Below are 14,266 nucleotides of genomic sequence, written 5' to 3'. Positions count from 1 at the left end.
ATATTGAGTGTTTTTATAGAACAATAAGGAGACCTAATAATCCATATTTCTCTCTTTTTCTCCATCACCCATCTACTCTGCTCTACTCTGCTTCTCTCTTTTCTGTTATAATTAAACATGCTCTTGAGGTACCAGAATGGAGACCACTTGGTGCCTCCACACATACAGCCTATAGATCCACGAGCACACTGAGAAAAAAATTTTCAACTTCTATTTATTTATTTAGCACACTACATTTTCGAAAATCAAAGTCCACACACCAAACATTTCACACAAAATAAAGCAAGCACATGTACGAGTTCCCAAATAACAATTTCCCTGCTTCAAAAGCCAGAAAAAAAAAAAAAGTTTTCAACTAAGACCTAAAAACATCTACGGATGAAGCACATGATTTACCGATCTTGGTGTGCAAGACCCTACGTGAAAAGGTTTTATCTTAGAAATAATTGTAAGCTGATAAAAGCTACTTCTTACAACCAAATGAATGTGTGTAAAAACTAAAAGATGAATCAATTATAATGCCCGAGATTTCTTACATTATCTTTCACAGTCATTTCTAAGGGGGCAAGAGCATTGGCTTTCTTTTCTTTCACCTTAGGAGGACCAAATATAATGATATCAGCTTTTTTTTTTCATTAAGCTCAAGAAAATGAAATGGCAGAAACTTTTTCATCTAAACACCATAAAAGGAACTGCAAAGACCGCTCATATCTAACTTTCAGCAGGAGATAGATTTGTGTGTCATCTGCATACGTGAGATAAAAATGACACAGCGACGGCAAATAGGTCCCAAAGGGCGCATATGTAAGGAAAACAATGTAGGGCTCAAAATAGAGCCCTGAGGAAGACGGTATTTTAAAGGGAGCACCAAGAATGTATAATAAATCATTTAAAACTTTCACCAGAGCGGTTTCTGTACTATGACCAGCTCTGAAACCAGATTGGAATTTATCCAGGAGCATGAACACTCCTGCAAGAAAGGGGCAATTCGGGTCAAAACTACCTTCTCCAACACTTTCGACAGAAACTGTAATTGTTCCACCCTGTAACCTTAAGGCCGGGTTTATTTACTGAAGGAAAAACCACTGCATGTTTGAAACGAGATTGAACACAACCCTCAGACAAGGAACTATTCACAATGGTTACTACACTCGAGCCGTGGTTTCAAAAAGTCCTTTTGGTGGAACGGAATTCAGTGGAGTAGATGATGATTTTTGAAGAACTTTAAGGATGATTTGGATTTTGATTCATATCTGCTGCAAGGGCTTGGGATATTACATTGAACGCACCCTTTATCCAAAGCGACTCACAATGATCTCATTCATACTGCAGAGCAGGTAAGGGTTAGTGGCCTTGCTCAAGGGCCCAGCTGTGAAAGTGGTGCTGCGATTTGAACCCTTCATACCATCTTCTCACAACCTTTAGAGAGGTGGTAGCTCAATGGTCAAGACTTTGGATCTGAAGGTCACAAGTTCAAATCCCAGGACCACTAAGCTGCCACTGCTGGGCCCTTGAGCAAGGCCCTTAGCCCTCACCTGCAAAGTAGCACTGGGTTTCTGATCAAAAGGTTGGGGGTTCAATTTCAGATATCCCCACGCTGCCACTCTTGGGCCCTTGAGCAAAGCCCCCTAACCATCTTTCATGGCTCACCCCAGCTTACTGAGAGAGAAAAAAACGCTTGCGAGAAAATATACAGCATGTTTTAGTGCTAAACAAAATGTAAGATTATGATAAAAAAAGTTGTAGCGCTACGAGAAAAAAAAACTCCTTCATGGTTGATTTCTTTGATCATCATCCTCATAGTCTCTTGAGAAACAACATCTCTTAAAATAAAATGCAGTGGCAGTTTCCTCAAGTTTCCTACACAACCGCTGCAGTGTTCATCTTCTTTAAAGTTTAACCAAATACAAATATTTTGACATTAGTCTCATAATTCTGACTTTATTCTTGCAGTGCTATGACTTTAATCTCATAACCTAAGATTTTTTTTAAGGTGGCACTGAAACGCTGTCATAAGAATATTTCTAAACTTTAGTTTTAAAAAAGAATAAGAATGAATACAATTATGGAATCATGAAAATGTGCTAAACAAATTAACAATGACCTCTAGAGGCCACCGTCGTAATGACAACAGACCCGAAGCCGGAAAAACTATAGATATGGATTTTTGCAGGGGGGAAAAAAAAATCCAGCAATCAACTATTGGTGCGGTGATTAATCCGGAAAACCGATTAATGAGAGAGAGAGAGATAGAGAGAGAGAGAGAGAGAGGGGGTAAATAATGAGATCAGAAAGAGCAGAAGTGAGTGGAAGGAATGGTGTGTATTGAAAGCACACAACTCTTAAAGAGAAGCAGTACAGATGAGCCCATTCGTAACACAGTCACTCCTTCCTTCTTCTCCTATCTCTCTCTCCCTCTATTGCCGTGACTTGTCTTTCTTTACAGTACTAACAGGGCCATTCTAGAGCAGAGAATCTTCTTATGAGCAAACTGTAAATAACCCACACCTGCAGCCGGGAGATCAGGTAGAGTCTGTAGCATCTCACACACACACACACACACACACACACACCCTTGTAGAAGACCTCAGTCTACAATATCCAGAGTCCAGCTGCACAAACTGTACACAAAAGCATATAAAGAGTTGCACAGCTGTCAACACACACACACACACACACACACACACACACACACACACTCTCTGGGTACACAAACCTTGCATGCGTAACTAACGTTCACTGGAGAAACATTCAGAGATCTACAAAATCCTAAAACCATCATCCTGAGGTCTACAAGCTCCTAAACCGAAACATCCTGAGGTCCACAAGCTCCTAAACCCATCATCCTGAGGTCCACAAGCTGCTAAACCCATCATCCTGAGGTCCCCAAGCTTGGAAAATTTGACTGTGTTCCCTCAAGTGCAGCTCTCAGCATTGCCCTGATCGGTGATTCACCGCGCACACACACAGCGCACACACACACACACAAACACACAGGCTTTCTAACATGATCTGTCTCACTGCGCTAATGTTTTTTGTACACACAACTCTCTCTTCATACACACAGATGAAGCTTGTACACACACACACACACACACACACACACAGAGAGAGAGAGAAAGTGTGAGCAGACACTGCGTCATCCTCCCCGTCATCAGTTATTAGCAGCGACCCAAACAGCACCGTTATAACTGTTAGTTCTGGTGTCACGGGTATGAGCCGCTCCGAACAGTAGCATGAAAACAATAAAGCGAAAGATGAGGAGCCTCAAGGACAATGGTGCTCTCACACAAACTCAAGATATAACCCTTGATCACAGCAGTATTCTAGAACACACACACACACAGAGCTTTCTACAAATGTAAAAAAAACAGGACAGTACAAAAAAAACAAAAAAAAAAACCCTGCACCTCTAAAAAGGTACAACTATACTAACCAAAGAACCGAAAGGTCTTCTAGAACTTAATGATCTGAACACTCTTCTAGAAGTGCAGAACATTGCTATAAAACTTTTGCACCGAGATTTGGCATAATACTCTAGATAACACAAATCAAAATCCAGGACACCATTTTAAAAGATACAACGACCGAGATATCAAACAAAAGAAGGTTCTTCAAGAACATTTAAACCAAAAATGTGTATACATACACACACACACACAAATCCAAATTCTAAAATAAACTAAGGTCAAAGAATACTTTTCTAGAGAATGCAATGCCAAGATAAAATACAAACCAAAATACAAACCAAAAAACCAAATGCTCATCTAAAACTTTTCCATTAATGAACAAAAATGTTTTTCTAGAGCGTTTACAACAATAAGCAGATCAGTCGTCTAGAATGTTGATACCGGGAGAAAAGAAACGCTGTTCTACAATGTTTACAATAACAAACAAAAAGAATGTTTACACCGAAGAATGCGCTCTTCTAGAATGGTTGCGCCGAAGAACGCGCTCTTCTGGAAAACCTACACCAAAAAACACGCATACCAGAACACACTCTTCCAGAAGAATGATGGTAGTAAGAGCTAGTCGACTTCAGAATGATGGTAATAAGAACTAGTAGATCAACTAACAAAAATGCTCTTCTAGATCATCTACAACAAAGAAAACGCTCTTTGAAAATGTGCACGCCGAAGTTAAGACGCCAAAGGTAATAAGAGCTGGTAGGTCTAAGAATGATGAGAGTAGGGGCTTTTATATCTCCTGAATGATGAGTTTGTAGACCTCAGAGTCAGAACTTTGATGGATCAGAGTGCTATATACGGCCATCTAAGGATAAGGAATTGTTAGTTTGATCTTCCAGCTCTACCAGCATTAAACACGTGGCTCTCTGATTTCCGTGCTAATCACTGATCAGCGCTAAACCCAGGAGACGGCACTCGGCGCGTTTTTGATGCCGTAACGAGGCCCGTGTGGCTCATAAATGTGCTTCCATATTGCAGCAGTAAATAAGACGATCAAAGTAACCAAACCGCATGATTTACACTATGCATAATGCATGGCGCAAGCCTCGGCGCAAGCCTGCGATGAGACGGGGCCGGAGAACTGCGAGTCTAATATCGCTCGGCCAGATCTGAGTGAAATACAGATCAGAGCGGTGCGTAGTTATTCAGCCGCTGTCTCTGTGACGTCTGCTGTTGGGGGCATTGGGTTTATTAGCCTGTTAAAGAATGATATCATCAGACACGAAGCTATTTCCAGCATACAGGAAAAGGCTCGTCTCTGAGGAAGGAGAAAAATAAAGTCATGCTGTCTTTAGTTGAGTGCATTCGGCTTCAAACTTATATACCGGTCATAAGACCTGGGAGCTAAGTGCTGTGTGAAATGCTATTCTGCTAGCATGGCTAGCATGTTTACTCAGGGAATAATGCCTGGGGTCATTCTAGGATCGAAATGATTACAAACGGCCATCAGGAGTCCCCTAAGACATCGGAAGAGACATTTGGAGCTCTAGATCCGCCGTTATTGCACTTGCTTTGTCCTGTTAATAAAGTTTATTTACAGCCTTGTGCTGCTTTTATGTGCTGTGCATCGCATGTTATATACTGCAGCTTTGAGCTGGTGTGGACGAGTGATCCTACTGTCAGAGAGGTTAAAGTGTGTACACTCAGACTTCCACAGTGTGACTTCTACACTAGACTCAGAAGCATATCTGGAGAGTGCTGTTCTAGAGCAGGGGTCCTGAATTTAGGGGTCCACAGGCTGCTGAGCTTTTGTTACAGCCAAGTTCCACACACCTCATGTGTGGATCCTGCTTGCTTGGGAAGAAAGCCTACAGACACACTGGCCCCATTCTAGATAATACAGAGGACCGCTGTTTTAGAGAGAACATTCAGGTTTCTGATTCATGTCTGGCTTTCAGACCTTGGATATTTTTTTAGGAGAATGGACATGGATGCTCTAAATGTGTGGAAGTGTCTCTGCCTTCTTGATTGTATGTATGGCCTCTAGAGTGGGTTTGGAAGCATGCATCTGGAGTGTTCCTGTGTGTAAATTCATGTTTTCTCTAGAATGTGTCCAGCTTCAAGATTAGACTGTCCAAAAATATGTGACCAGGTGGTTTATATATCCTGAATTGTGCATAGCTTTTGGAAGATTCTAGAAATATTGTGTTTTAAATGCTCTAGGCTATTGCTTCAAGATCTTGCTTGCTTTTTCCTGGCTTCTAGAAAAAGTGCCTTTTCCACCTACATGTGGTCCTAAACTAGAGTGTCCACTTTGTAGTGTGCAACTAGTGTGCTCTAGATAAGTGTCTGGATTCTAGATTGTGTTCCTGTCTTCTGGATGCTAGAGATGTGCTAGAAAAATGCACAGTCACTGAGTACTGACCATCGTTGAGGTCCTGGAGCAGGTTCTCCTGACCTGAGAAGTCCAGCCTGGCCTGGATGTTGACTGTGATGGTGAGAGCCTGGCCTGGTTTCAAAGGGAGACGAGAACAAACATCTTCCATTTCCCAGCTCACAAACTCTCCAAATAACTTTTCTAGAGAGAGTGAGAGAGAGAGAGCAAGAGAGAGAGAGAGAGAGAGAGAGAGAGAGAGAGAGAGAGAGAGAGAGAACACACAGCATTATAAAGAGGACATTATTACACTGAAACTGCACATGCAGTTTTTCCAACCATCCTGAGGCATGCTGACGATGTGCCAGCTCCAGTTGTGTCCCACCTCATGAAGATTATAGACCTTCAAAGAAAACCACACAAACATCCCCAACCATCTAGAGACGTACCAGCACCATTTGAATTCACCTTCATATAGTTGGACATTGGACCTATTTAAATGTTTAAAGGCTCTGGCATGGAGAAGCTGGTGTTGGATTTATGATGAGCTCAAATGTTGAGCTATTTTATGAGTTGCTCAGTAGCTGCTGGTTCCATAATCTCAAATGACTCTAGAAAGATCCTTACTCATAATCTTACACTCCAGTGCTCATGTTAGTTCTCATTCTCCAGTGTTCTGTATTGTTTAAAGACTATAATAACACTCTTGATGTCACCCAAATGAGGATGGGTCCCTTTTGAGTCTGGTTCCTCTAAAGGTTTATTCCTCATAATATCTAAGGGAGTTTTTCATTGCCAGACACATTGTTCACCTTTATTCTTAAATTCTGTAAAGCTGCTTTGAGACAATGTCTCCTTCTTTCAGATTTACAGGCCACGCCTCCTTCACTAATATTTACAGAAACACAGACCACACCATAACAGAGGATTTACTAATACACAGGCCATGACTCCTTCACAAAGATTTACAGAAACACAGGCCACGCCTCCTTCACAAAGATTTTCAGAAACACAGACACCGCCTCCTTCAAAGAGATTTACTAATACACAGGCCATGCCTCCTTCACAGAGATTTACAGAAAGACAGACCACGCCTCCTTCACAGAGATTTACTAATACACAGGCCATGACTCCTTCACAAAGATTTACTAATACACAGGCCATGACTCCTTCACAAAGATTTTCAGAAACACAGACACCGCCTCCTTCAAAGAGATTTACTGATACACAGGCCACGCCTCCTTCAGATATTTACAGAAACACAGGCCATGCCTCCTACGCAGAGATTTACAGAAACACAGGCCACGCCTCCTTCACAGAGATTTATAGAAACACAGGCCACGCCTCCTTCACAGAGATTTACAGAAACACAGGCCACGCCTCCTTCACAGAGATTTACAAAAAAACAAGCCATGCCTCCTTCACAGAGATTTACAGAAACACAGGCCACGCCTCCTTCACAGAGATTTACTGATACACAGGCCACGCCTACTTCACAGAGATTTACTGATACACAGACCACGCCTCCTTCACAGAGATTTACTGATACACAGACCACGCCTCCTTCACAGAAATTTACAGAAACACAGGCCACGCCTCCTTCACAGAGATTTACAGAAACACAGGCCACGCCTCCTTTACAGAGATTTACTGATACACAGGACATGCCTCCTTTACAGAGATTTACTGATACACAGGCCACGCCTCCTTTACAGAGATTTACTGATACACAGGCCACGCCTCCTTCACAGACCTACACCAAAAGAACATTTTAAGACCACTATTTTATTTTGTCTACAAAAAAAAAGAAAAAAGGAATGAGCATTTCTGAATAACTCAGAGAAGGAAAGTTTTCTGAAAGACACACACACACACACACACACACACACACACACACACACAGTTATTTTTCAGTGACAGAGAGGGGGTTATATATCAGGCAGCAGAAACACTGCAGCTCAGAAACGAAGCAGAAATATCTGCTGTCAAAGCATAACCTGGAGATGGGTAATAAAAACTAAGAAATGCAGCCAGGAGAGAAGCTAAACACACACACACACACACACACACACACACACACACACACACGTTAGAAGACGTGACAGAACATTAGCGTATAATTGATCTTAACAGAGATCCAATTCTCTTTTTGAGGGCTTTATGAAGAGAAGTCATCAATCATCTCATCACTGTATGTTCATGATGATAACGTCTCTCCTTCTCTCTCTCTGTCTGTGTGTGATTTGAGTGTTATGTTTCATTTAGTTGATTCATACACTCTGTCTGCTTAAAACCACATATGAAATCATATATAATACACTTTTATAGCCAAAACTTTGTGGAAACCTTACCATAAGATTGCTACAGGTATGTGCAACTTACTGAACATCCCATTCCACATTTAGTCTGGATCAGAACATCTCCAGATGCATTGGATAGTATGTTCTATCCCCCATTGAGAAACACATTCTTGGGTTCTATTCCATTCTAGTGTTCTATAAAATTCCTGCGTTCTATTCTTGCACTCTATTCAACTCTTGCTTTCTATTTCATTAAGTTCTATTCGACTCTTCCGCTTCCTCTTCCTCTTCTATTCAAGTCTAACATTCTATTCCATTGGGGTCTAATTTAGTTCTTGCGTTCTATTCTAGAGGGGTTCTATTCTATTCTAGATTTATTTTTCTATTGGGTTCTATTTCATTGGGTTCTATTCAATTCTAGCATTCGATTCCATTGGGTTCTATTCCACTACACTTTTCCCAGTCGGTCCTTCATCTGCGTTCGTGTTCACTGCAGCAGCCTGTTCTTTGTGAAATGTCGATATTTACACGTTTTTATGAATCTTCCCTTTAGAGTAATAAAGACTCTGTTTGTAGAAAGCTTGCAGTTGAACTATAAATACTGAGAGTAGAGCGCCAAATCAAATCAGCAGAACTGTACAAAAAGAAAAGACCAAAAAAAAAAAAAACAGGGAGAGACTGGGAGAGGAATCAGTGCTGCTTTCTCAGTCCAGAGCTCCTACACAGCACAGCGTACTGTTCTCTCAAGAACTTATTCAAACTTTCCTGTCAGTGTGTGTGTGTGTGTTTTCTTTAACAAACACGCATATATAAAAAGTTTCAGCCATAACATTACACCTGCCAATATTGTGTCGTTCCCCCGTGTGCCACCAAAACACCTTTGAGCCGTCAAAGTCTGGACTTCACCAGACCTCCGAAGATGTGCTGTGGTATCAGGCACCAATCCAGCAGCAGGGTTCCTTGAAGTTAAGAGATGGAGCCTAAGTGGAATGGACTTCTTTGTCTGGCAGAACTCCCGTTCCTCAAAGGGTTCCTGAACCCCCGTTGTTCTAGTGCCGGTGCGAAGGCAGCATTAAAATGCTGAAAAGGACACCAAGATTAGACGGCGTTAATCGTATACAAAGTTTAGGTAGGTTTTGAATAACCATCACTGTACAGAACACCAGGCAGAACATCTCCCAGAGAATCACACTGCCTTCACTTGCTCATAATCTACCCATAGTGCATCTGGGTGCCTTGTCTTCTGCAGGTAAACCACATCGAGACACCCGGTCATCCACAAACCAAGATTTATTAGACTAGTCCACCATCTTGCATTACTGCATCCAGATCTGATGCTCACATGCATATTGAAGGAAATGGTGCTGTGATGCTCTGTATGTTCTGACTCCTTTCTACCATTTAACCTATACTTCAGGAGGTCAGATCTAGCTCCTTGCCCTCAGTGAACCCCAGGAGCTCATGACCCTGGAATATCTTTCCTTGGACCATTTTGGGAACATACTATTCAATGCATATTGGTATAAACCCCTCCAGACCTGCTGTTCTGGAGATGTTCTGACCCAGACGTCTAGACAGTTCCAGAGTTCGATCCTTGCCCACAGTGAACCCCAGGAGCTCATGACCCTGGGAATATCCTTCCTTGAACAATTTTGGGAACATACTATCCAATGCATATTGGTTTAAACACCTCAAGACCTGCTGTGCTGGAGATACTCTGACCCAGACGTCTAGACAGTCTTGTCAGTCACTCCTCACTGCTTGCCCATTCTTCCTGCTTCCAACACATCGACGTTTGAGAAATGATTGTCCACTTGGTGCCTCAATGTTTCTCCACAAACAGACGGCGTATTTTTTGTTTATGAACTCTTGTCTTCTCAGAGGCTGGAAGTGGCACTGCGGTCTGTCTGCTGAATAATTTACAGTGTGTGTGTGTGTGTGTGTGTGTGTGTGTGTGTGTGATAACTCAAAATAAAAATGAGCTTTTTATTCACAGTAACCAAGCAACTCGACAAAAAAAAAAAGGAAATCAAGCATACAATGTGAAAACAGCAGTTTAATTAAAAGCGCTGCTGCGTCCTCTGGTAATCTGACGACGACTCACTTCCTGCTGCGGCCTGATTGTCAAAGCCCGAGCTCCTTTTTTCCCCATATTCTGGATCAGTCATGTTCCTAAAGCTTTCAGCAGAGGTAACGGCCCGACTCGTCACGGCTAGGCTAGGAGCTCGCGTCTGGGGTTAGCTTACAACTCGGAACCCGTTTAAAACAAATGATCGGCAAATATATTAAAAACTAAACAAAAATATTCATTATTCCCATTAATATATGTTTTATTACGAGTTTTATTCACTATATCTACCATGTAATTTATTATAATTTACTATTACAATTTTATTATTAATTATAACTATTAAAATGTATTTTTATTATTACAAATTCAAGTGGTGAAACAAATACAGCATTATTTACTTATTTACTCATTTATTTCCACTAAATAATATACAATTAGTATGAAGTTATATTTATTCAATTTTTTTATAATTTTGATTTATTTAAATTTCTTGCAACAAGCAACAGTATCACGCTTTCATTATTTCCACCAAATGATATAAAATTATTTTTAGGAAACTCTATATTTACAAAATGTTTTATTTTTATTATTTATAAATAATTTTTTTTGCAGTGACACAAAACTACCACTTGGTTATTTATTTGTTTGTTTCTAAAACTTTGATACAATTTAATTGCAAGCATTTTCACAAACAGTTTATTGTTACGGTCTGCATCATGTACATGGTGCTGATTGAAGCTCAGGAGGGTCACGCAGCCTTCAGTTTATTTTAGTTTCATTAGTGATGGTGATTCAGAGACGCCCGCATCGTTTACCTGTGAAGAGCCGAGCTGAAAACATGTTCAACTGGAGAGGGAGAGGAGGTGGAGAAGATGAGAAAAGGAAAAGAGCAAGAGAGGAAGAGAAAATACATTTAAAATGGGAGAAGAGAAAAAAAGAGGAATGAGTAAAAGAGGAGAAAAAGAGAGAAAAGGGGGATGAGTTGAAAAAGAAGAAAACGAAGAAAATAGGAGGAAGAATAAAGGAAATATATAGGAGAGGAAAAAAAGGAGAGAAGAGGAGAACGAGGGAAGAGAAGGGGTTGAATTGGCTTGGTTTTATATTAAAGTGATGAAAAATGCATGAGTGTACACTTTGTGACTGGAGGTGGAGTGTATAAGTAGTGAAGGAGGAGTGGAGGTGGAAAAAGGTGGAGAAGTGGTGGAGGAGAAATAGAGGCGTGAAGGAGGGAAGTGGAGTAGGAGTGGTGGAGGAGGAGTGGTGAGGAGGACAAGTGGGGAATGGTGAGGAGGAGTGGTCAGGAGTTGTAAAAGGAGGAGTGGTAGAGGATAAATGGAGGAGGAGTGGTAAAGAGGAGTGGTGGTGGAGGAGGAGGAGAAGGAGAAGCGAAGGAGAAGAGGAGAAGGAGAAGTGGAGGAGAAGCGGAGGAGAAGTGAAGGAGAAGCGGAGGAGAAGTGAAGGAGGAGTGAAGGAGGAGTGAAGGAGAAGTAAAGGAGAAGTAAAGGAGAATTAAAGGAGAAGTGAAGGAGAAGTGAAGGAGGAGTGAAGGAAAAGTAAAGGAGAAGTAAAGAAGAAGCAGAGGAGGAGGCGGAGGAGGAGTGAAGGAGAAGTGAAGGAGAAGTAAAGGAGAAGTGAAGGAGAATTAAAGAAGAAGTGAAGGAGAAGTGAAGGAGGAGTGAAGGAAAAGTAAAGGAGAAGTAAAGAAGAAGCAGAGGAGGAGCGGAGGAGGAGTGAAGGAGGAGTAAAGAAGAAGTGAAGCAGTTGAACTGGTGTGGTATTTATATGAAAGTGATGTAAAATGCATGAGCGATCACTGTGGCAGTGTGTTTTGGTGCCCTGCAGTTGTGAGTTATAATAATAATCAGTCACGCCCCGAACCGGGAACAATAAAATCCACCCCAATCGTTTACACGCTCACACACCGCCTCACAAACACACAGACGCCCATGTGCCTGATTATAAAAGAATAAAAAATATATATCATAAAAATTAAAGAAAAAAAGGTCAAAGCCACGACAGGGTTTTCATTTAAACTCGGAACGCTAAACAAGCAGACTCCGTCAGAGAGAAAATCAAACGTCAGGAAAGACCTTCATTTACACAAAACTCAGGACCCAACTCCTTCTGCTATGTCTCACCCACCAACACACACACACACACACACACACACACACACACACACACACACACACACACACAGGTGTGTTTTCTCAATTAAATCTGGATAGTGATTAATGCTATGAACCCAGACATTAGGGGGGCACAAGCCAGTGCACTCTTAGTGCCGGTCCCAAGCCCGGGTAAATGGGGAGGGTTGCGTTAGGAAGGGCATCCAGCGTAAAACATGTGCCAAATCAAATATGCGGATCACAAAGGAGAATTTCATACCGGATCGGTCGAGGCCCGGGTTAACAACGACCGCCACAGGTTTCGTTAGCCGACAGGGTACCGGTGGAAATTGGGCTACTGTTGGCCGAAGGAGGAGAAGGAGAGGAGGAAGACATCTACAGAGACGGCAGGAAAAGGAGCAGTGTAGGAGAGTAGAGGTTCGGGTTGGTACTTTAAATGTTGGTACTATGACGGGTAAAGGGAGAGATAGCTGATATGATGGAGAGGAGAAAGGTAGATATGCTGTGTGTTCAGGAGACCAAGTGGAAAGGGAGTAAGGCCAGGAACATTGGAGGTGGTTTAAACTGTTTTATCATGGTGTGGATGGAAGAGAAATGGTGTAGGGGTGATTCTGAAGGAAGAGTACAGTAAGAGTGTAGTGGAGGTGAAGAGAGTTTCTGATAGGGTGATGATCGTGAAGGTGGAAGTTGAAGGATGATGATAAATGTCATCAGTGCCTATGCTCCACAAGTTGGCTGTGAGATGGAGGAAAAGGAAAGATTCTGGAGTGAATTAGATGAAGTGGTAGATGGTGTACCTAGGAAAGAACGATTGGTGATTGGGGCAGACTTTAATGGGCATGTAGGTGAAGGGAACAGAGGTGATGAGGAGGTGATGGGTAGGTATGGTTTTAAGGAGAGGAATGTGGAAGGGCAGATGGTGGTAGATTTTGCTAAAAGGATGGAAATGGCAGTGGTGAACACGTATTTTAAGAAGAAGGAGGATCATAGGGTGACGATAAGAGTGGAGGAAGGTGCACACAGGTGGACTATGTGCTATGCAGGAGATGCAACCTGAAGGAGATTGGAGACTGTAAGGTGTTGGCGGGGACAGTGTAGCTAGACAGCATCGGATGGTGGTCTGTAGGATGGTTTTGGAGGCGAAGAAGAAGAGGAGGAAAGTAAGGATTGAAAGAAGAATAAGATGGTGGAAACTGAAGGAGGAAGAGTGTAGTGTGAGGTTCAGGGAAGAGGTCAGACAGGGGCTTGGTGGTGGTGAAGAGGTGCCGGATGATTGGGCAACTACTGCAGGAGTGATGAGGGAGGCAGCTAGAAAAGTACTTGGTGTGACATCTGGAAATAGAAAGCAAGACAAGGAGACGTGGTGGTGGAATGAGGAAGTGCAGGAGAGCATTAGGGGAAAGAGGTTGGCAAAACAGAAGTGGGATCGACAGAGTGATGAGAAAAGTAGGCAGGAGTACAAGGAGATGCGGCAGCAGGTAAAAGGGATGTGGCGAAAGCCAGGAAAAGGCATATGAGGAGCTGTATAAGAGGTTGGACACTAAGGAAGGAGAAAAGGATTTATACCGATTGGCCAGGCAGAGGGACCGAGCTGGGAAGGATGTACTGCAAGTTAGAGCAATAAAGGATGGAGAGGGAAATGTGTTGACTAGTGAGGAGAGTGTGTTGAGAAGGTGGAGGGAGTATTTTGAGCAGCTGATGAATGAGGAAAATCACAGAGAGAGAAGGTTGGATGATGTGGAGTTGGTGAAGCAGGATGTAGATAGGATTAGTAAGGAGGAAGTGAGAGCAGCGATTAAGAGGATGAAGAATGGAAAGTCGGTTGGACCAGATGACATACCGGTAGAAGCGTGAGATGTTTAGGAGAGATGGCAGTGGAGTTTTTAACCAGATTGTTTAACAGGATTCTGGAAGGGAGAGGATGCCTGAGGAATGGAGAAGGAGTGTGCTGGTACCGATCTTTAAGCATAAGGAGATGTGCAGAC

At 42.2% G+C, this 14,266-nt stretch overlaps 1 protein-coding gene across 1 annotated transcript in view; it reads right to left on the bottom strand.

Moving 5' to 3' along the window:
* Window positions 1-14,266, bottom strand: part of trappc9 (trafficking protein particle complex subunit 9) — a 186,566-nt gene that overhangs the window by 96,671 nt on the left and 75,629 nt on the right. The window contains 1 exon segment of the mRNA XM_046860234.1: window positions 5,833-5,985. Within this exon segment, the coding sequence (XP_046716190.1) occupies window positions 5,833-5,985 (153 nt within the window).

Source organism: Silurus meridionalis, chromosome 10, assembly GCF_014805685.1.
Source record: "Silurus meridionalis isolate SWU-2019-XX chromosome 10, ASM1480568v1, whole genome shotgun sequence".
In the NCBI taxonomy this organism is placed as follows: Eukaryota; Metazoa; Chordata; class Actinopteri; order Siluriformes; family Siluridae; genus Silurus; species Silurus meridionalis.
Note: the sequence above shows the minus strand (reverse complement) of the source record. Positions and strands in the feature narration are given on the sequence as shown.